Consider the following 6,653-nt stretch of genomic DNA (forward strand, 5'->3'; position numbering starts at 1 on the left):
TTCCTGGACACAGAGATACTCCAGTGCCCTCAGCACCTTCCTCGACTCTTCTAGACTCTATCCAATAGTTCCTTATCTCTTGAACTGGGGAGCCCAGAACCAGACACAAGACTCCAGATAAGACCTCAGCAGGGCCCAGTAGACAGGCAGGAGAACATCCCTCAACCTGCTGGCTACACTAAGTGCATCTCAGGAAACCATTGGCCTTCTTGGCTACGAGGACACATTGCTGGCTCATGGACAACTTGTCCATCAGCACTTCCAGGTCCTTTTCCATGGAGCTGCTTTGCAGCAAGCCACCCCCTCACCTGTTCTGGTCCAGGGGGTTATTCCTCCCCTGATGCAGGACCATACGCTTCATGAGGTTCCTCTCCAGCCTGTCCAGGTGTTGCTCCTCACCCCTTCCTAAATTAGTACCTGTGTGTTATCTGTGCCTGTATGAGATCTCACCCCAGGTTTTGTACTGGGTTGGTACTGGCCATCCATAAATCCATAACACTTTGTGGTGTTTCCGGCTGAAAGCCTTTTCATCTCATCTTGTATTCTTACCTAACAAAGAAGCTCAGCACATTCATCCTCCAGCTTGTGGATACACACAACAGGCACCTACTTACACCAGTGCTGAGTCTGTCAGCTGCTGCAGGAATTTCTCCCCGTGGAGCACCATCAGCCATCTCCTCTCGCTGACAGCGTGCCCTTCAGAGGAGCAGCTGATATCAAAGATTTATCTACCCCATCCAAATCCTGCGGTCGCCCCAGGAGCAGCACCACGTGCTTGCAAACAAGGAACCATCTGTGAGGAGCCAAAGGGATTTACTGCTTCTCTTGAAAAGATTTGCACTCAGGAGAGTCCTGCAAGGGGCTGAAGACATGCAAACATGTGTAGAACCTGCACTGCAGGGAGCAGGAGAGGCCCAGAGGTGCACTGAGATGTCCTCACGTGGCAGTTTTAGCAGCAACTTGGGTACAGCGAATACAAGGAGTTTGCTTTTCATATTCTGAACCTGTAGCTAACTCAGCCACAGCAGAACGACTTCTGAAAAGGCAATCAGCAGCAGGCAGTAATGAAAAAACACAGCCCACAAAAAAAAAAAATAAACACAGAAACCCACCCTTCTTCCACCTCCCTTAGAAGGTCTCAGACAAGTACTTCACAGGGCTCTGGAGCCAAATACCCACCAGCACACCCATGAGCCACAACACTGACTGTTCATAATGCAGTTTTATTTTTTTTTCCTTTGTACAAAAACAAATATAAAATTTAAATCCAATAGAAAGTGTATACTAGCAATGACAAGTTTACATTACAGTAAGACAGGACAATGCGATGTGCATCTAACACCACATTAGTTTTAAAACTCTCAGTGATACATGCACTATATATAAAATAAAAAACGCTAGAACTTTTAATCTATTTCTACCAAGAATATCCAGGTACCAAGATACTCAAGAACCAAAAGTCGTCTTGATAGGTGGCATCTACAAAATTAGACTTTTTCCACACACAAGAAGAAACCAACATTAATAGAAACGTTTATCATTCTTTGTTAAAATCCTCTCACAAAAGCCATACGTAAAATTCTTAGTAGATACAGAAAAAGCTCAGAAGTTTGTTAGCATAGGTAACCATTCAGTAGTTTAGAGAATCTTTTAGACATTTTGAAGAGCTACTGTAGTTTTCAATCTGCATTTTTCCCCACAAAGCCAGAACTATGTCGACTCCTGCTTCAAAACCTAGTCAGTGGTTAAAACTAGCTCTTGAGTGAAGTCAAAGAGTAGTGTACAAAATATTTAACAGAACAGGGAGGGTTGTGTCACACAAGTTCACTTCTGGAAGGAAGTCTTTTCCACATTCAAGGTTTGTTTATTTGTCCCATAAACAAGATTGTACCTGAGGGATGAAAAGAAAACAAGGATTACCACAGTCTGCAAATGCAGTTAAAGTTTTCCATGAAAACATGAAGTCCACAAAGCATCATGGAGTGGACTCCACCAGCCTTGTGGAGCCTCCCTCGAGGCTGAGTATGTCTGCATAGGTGGCCAGCTCCTACTTCTAGAGATACAGGGTTCTGTGGATGCTCTGTGGAGCATCCTCTGTCCCCTGTGCTGGCAGCTGCACCTTGTTCTCTACCAACTCACTTATCTCTCACCCACATGCCACTGCAAAAAGTAACTGGGGCAGCTCTGCTCTGGGAGAGTCAACCCATACTGCACAGAAACCACCATCACTATATTTGAATGCTCACTCCTGTTCCCAGCTGGCTGGGGCAGCACCCTAGAGACCCCCAAAGCCCCTGTTCCAGGCTCTGACCCAGCACTGATTCACTGGCCGTCAGAAATCTGGGTCCTAGTCACCAACTCACTGTCAGTAACAGTTATTTCCTCTCCAGTCGGGGGAACTATGAGTAGTAAAGACTGTTCTTTTGTACCCATGAACCTGCCATGCTTGTTTCTGTTACCTTGTCAGCCACTACTTATATTTTTTCCTTTTTTGGAATTGCATTCAAAATAATCTAATTTAATAAAGGTAGAAAAATAACTTGCAGGATTATTTTTAAAAGCAATAGTTCCTCAGTAGCTCCAGACTTCTTTTGTCTCTATTGCACAGCTGATACTCAACTTCTAAGCCCAAAACCACACATACAAATGCTGCTTACCTGTAGGATTGTGCCGGATGAAAAATACAAACGGCCTGTCTACGATGAACCAGGGAGGGGATGACCTGGCTATCAAAATCGCAGCTTGTGAGGAAAGAAAAGGGTTACAGTTAGACAGAGCAAGCACCACAACACTGCATACAGCAGAGTGAAGTTTCCTAGTGTGTACTAGAAGCTTGCACAGGTACAATCACCTGAAACCTACCGACTTGGACATTTAGAACTGCACAAGTCACGTTACCATAGGATCTATATTAAAAAAAACTCAAGTCCCACAGGAAGCTGGAAGGAAGTCTGGGGTTGTCACCCTAAGGATGTAGCAGCATAGTCCTCTGCCACCTGGATAGCCAGGAGCACTGCATTGGTGGCCAAAGTTTTAGTTATTAGAGGGCATGTCTCTAGAAGCAGGCCTGTTTCTATTTCTCAGGAACTTGCCAATACTGCTCAGATCACAGGTATACTCTGAGAAATTACAAAAAATCCATCAGCTGATCTGAAGTCAGAGCACATGCTTGCAATGGTCTCACTGTGGGCTGCCTTTGCTTAGTGACCTTCTAATACATTTTTCCAAGTCTGGCAGTTACCAGCACAGCTGCTTACTTGTTGCTGCAGAGGCTTTGGTTCCATCTTCACTCACTTCAATCTTTGTCTTTTGCAGAACATGAGATACATGAAGACCTTCTGTTCCTGGAACACCCAAGGAGAAGAAAACTTTCAGGAAACCTGCCTGCAAGATCCCTGAAGTACCTGAAGCCCTGAGCCTCTGCTAGCATGGCTAAGGATAATAAGAGCTGACATTTGTAGCTGAAATCCTGAAGTTGTGGTGAGGAACACTACCAGTAACATCTTTGAATACAATCACTATGTTAGTAATTACAAAAAATAGGGAATATCTTATTCCTCCCCACCTACTAAGTTTTCTAATTTGAGGGTTTAAGCTAGAAGTGTTCACTTGCATTTTTAGTTTTAAACAAATTACTGAAAATAATACGCTGCCTGAATTTAAGTTATATTCCCATTTATCTCAGTGTTGGGGGGCAGGGGAGGGAACACTTTGCAGCACACCTCACTTTCAATGAAACACAGGAATTTGTTTTCGAATTAAGCCAGCACAAGGCAGGCTTTTGTTGTTAGATCTCTCTGTAGAAGCTATTCAGGAGTTTAATGGAAGCAGGGAACAGAAATAAAATGCTATTTTAAAGCCATGAGCTCCAAAATGCCTATACCCCAATTTTGAGTTGCCAATATTTACAGTTCTGATTTGGTCCAATCCCTTAAACTGGCAGTTCAGCCCCTGAGCTTTCCTACAGCTCAAGAAAAAGTCATTAAACACATACTTGAGGGAACAGTGAAATACCACAGCTGCAGGGTTTGCTGCAGTCTCAGGTATGGTATCGTTAGAAGTCCTGCCATAGATTTTAGACAATGCTTGAGACCCTCAGGCTGTAATAACAGCTCTTAGGAAGCTGCCCAACACGATTTGCTGCTGCAACAGAGGACAAGGGGGAAGCAGCCACTGCAGTGCTCAGCAGAGGCACGCAGCCACGCTCGGCTGGCCACGGAACGGCTCCAATGTCATGGTAACACTTCTCCAAGACAAACCAGACAACAGCATTGGCAAAACAGTGCTTTACTCTCTGCCAGAAACTACAAACAAGGACTACCATGGATTCCCCCCAAAATAACTTACTTGTTATTTTTGCAAAGTTTGCCTTCGACGGGTCAAACATATCTGTAATACCAAGTGCTTTCAGAGGGTCCTTTAAGTCTGTTTCTGCTACTGCTGTAAATCTAGTTGGAACAAACAAACAAAAATGCATCAGTATTAAGCAGAGATTGCCTTAGGCACTCTTTTTCCTCCATCAGAGGAGAGAGAGAGAGGTAGATATGACCCCCCAAACATCCACTGAAGGAGAAATGGGTTATGCTAGCACTTACTTAGGTAAAATAACTTGCACTCTCTTTGCTACCATGGTTGTCATCCAGCTTCCTATTGTTTTTGTGCTGATGTGGGGAATGATAGCAGAGAGCGGCGTGGTGCTTTCTGTGGGCAGAGCAATCAGCATGCTTATCATCTCACCGTGGTAGGGCAGTTCAATGATGTTATACCACAGCTCATTTGGAGTACTTGTCGTGCCTAAAAAAAATAAGCAAGGCTAATGAGCCATAATTCTTACAGCCTTAAATCTCTGCTTTACCTTTAGACACCCACTGCTCTAAAAAAGCCAAACAGCTCTGCCCACATCTTCAACCTGACTCTACAGATGAGTCACAGGCTGCCTGCCCTCCTGCTCGGCAGCCCTGAAGAAGCAGCACGGGCTCTGTACAGATGCTAGTTGGACAAAAAGCACTGACAGGATGAAGCAAATACTCATTTGAGTGTGATATGGAGACTCCTTCCCAGGCACACCTCAGCAGCCCCACACACTAAGCCAGCTACCTTAGAAGTCACTGGGTCTGTGAAATGACTGGATCTCTACTTTACTTCTCAGCTGTACCAGAGCCAACTGAGCACTGAGAAACAAACAAAAAAAAAAAAAGCCAAGAAAAAGCAGCAGACTATCTTTCCAAACTGGAGAGGTCTCATAGACAAACTTTCGTCCTCCAAGAGTTACCGGAAGAGCTCCCATTTGAAGTAGTCTGTTGCACTTACTTAATTTTCCTGCTTAATAAAGAACTCATTAGGAAGCAGTCTTAAATCCTTCAAGGCAGTGGAGAGCAGCCACTTCAAGGCAGTGCAGGAGGCAAATTAGTTGGGGAGGAGTGAGATAGTGATGCCTCTGTGAGCCACAGCAAGTGCCAGGAAGACTCTCTTTGAGCAACCCTCTCCTCCTCCAAGTTCCCTCTGGTTACTGTGGGATTTCTGGCATGTGATTGGGAAGCAAATGCTTTTTATAGGAGTTTCAAGTGAAAACTTGTCAGTTGAACTACAGACAGGGTTTCTGGGAAAGTTTTTGGATAGCAGTAAGACCTTATTATCTTTCCCCTTTCTTTGTGTAAGTCTGCACTTGTCAGCCCAAGCTGAAAATCGACATCATCATTAGAAATTTAATCTTGTTGCCAGGGCCACGCAGCCTGCCTTGCCTCAGCTCATAGCGCTAGGAAACTGGCAGTATGCACTTAGTTTGCAGAAATTGTGTCAAGCTTGGCAGTTTATTTCCTTTTATTATGACAGCAGTGCTCAGCCTCGGGCAGAGGACCACTGTCCTGATCTGCTGCTGTCGGTACCCAACGGCAGGGGTGTTCCTCGGCAGTTAGCTGATGAGATTTAGGATGCTTAAGAAATTGAAACTCTTAAAGATCCCTTTGCAAGCATAAATAAAGTGGAAGCCCTGTATTAGGATACACAGAGATACTCGACCTAAACTGTGTCCTACCTCTGCAGAATTAATCTTGTTCCTTTCTAGCCCCAATGGCTTTTCTAGATTAAACACAGGCCAATATAATGCAGTTTTTATCCAGCATCAGAATCAAAAGTCAAAAGCATTTAAGATAATAGTCTTGCTGAAGCTTTATTTAAGTCATGAACCCCTTTCAAACTCCACAGCTAAGTAGCATGCACCACAGTAGGCTTCCACACCACCCCAACTCACACTTTCAGCAGTTACCTTGTAGTACCACAGCCCAGCTGCTCTAATAACATGGATTTGGGACAGAAAGTTACAGCTGCTTATTTTACACAACTCTCCTAGGACTAGTGGAGTGCTACCGACAGTAAAACTAGACGTTTAAAAGCAGAGTGGGGCTTGGTTCTTTGGGTTTATAGCAAGCTGTATTGCTAGGCCTATTGCATGTGTATTTAGCACACAAGTATTTAGCACTGTTCTCTTCTTGGAAGGATGCAACAGAAGTCGTTCTTTTATCAGAGCTTCCATCTTTGGCCGACAAAATCCCCATAGGGCTGCTAAGGCTGAAGCTCTGAACTACACCTTCAGTGCACCGAGCTGCCTGTGTCAGCACAGAGCCTCTGGTGGAAGTCTGGCTGGACCTGCTGAA

The 6,653-nt window shown here is 44.5% G+C and overlaps 1 protein-coding gene across 3 annotated transcripts in view; it reads right to left on the bottom strand.

Moving 5' to 3' along the window:
• Positions 1 to 1,203: 1,203 nt before the first annotated feature.
• The window catches only part of SERPINE2 (serpin peptidase inhibitor, clade E (nexin, plasminogen activator inhibitor type 1), member 2), a 10,224-nt gene continuing 4,774 nt past the window's right edge, over positions 1,204 to 6,653 (bottom strand). For 2 of the 3 annotated variants that reach the window (XM_008947734.1, XM_008947732.1), the window contains 5 exons: positions 4,596 to 4,794; positions 4,348 to 4,448; positions 3,258 to 3,344; positions 2,658 to 2,741; positions 1,204 to 1,891 (listed from right to left, as the gene is read on the bottom strand). In XM_008947734.1, coding sequence (XP_008945982.1) covers positions 1,854 to 1,891; positions 2,658 to 2,741; positions 3,258 to 3,344; positions 4,348 to 4,448; positions 4,596 to 4,794 — 509 coding nt within the window. In that variant the 3' untranslated portion in view covers positions 1,204 to 1,853. Of the gene's footprint in view, positions 1,892 to 2,657; positions 2,742 to 3,257; positions 3,348 to 4,347; positions 4,449 to 4,595; positions 4,795 to 6,653 lie in introns of all 3 variants that reach the window. The other variant, XM_008947733.1, reaches the window with a different exon arrangement.

Source organism: Merops nubicus, unplaced genomic scaffold (genome assembly GCF_000691845.1).
Source record: "Merops nubicus isolate BGI_N331 unplaced genomic scaffold, ASM69184v1 scaffold17559, whole genome shotgun sequence".
Classification (NCBI taxonomy): Eukaryota; Metazoa; Chordata; class Aves; order Coraciiformes; family Meropidae; genus Merops; species Merops nubicus.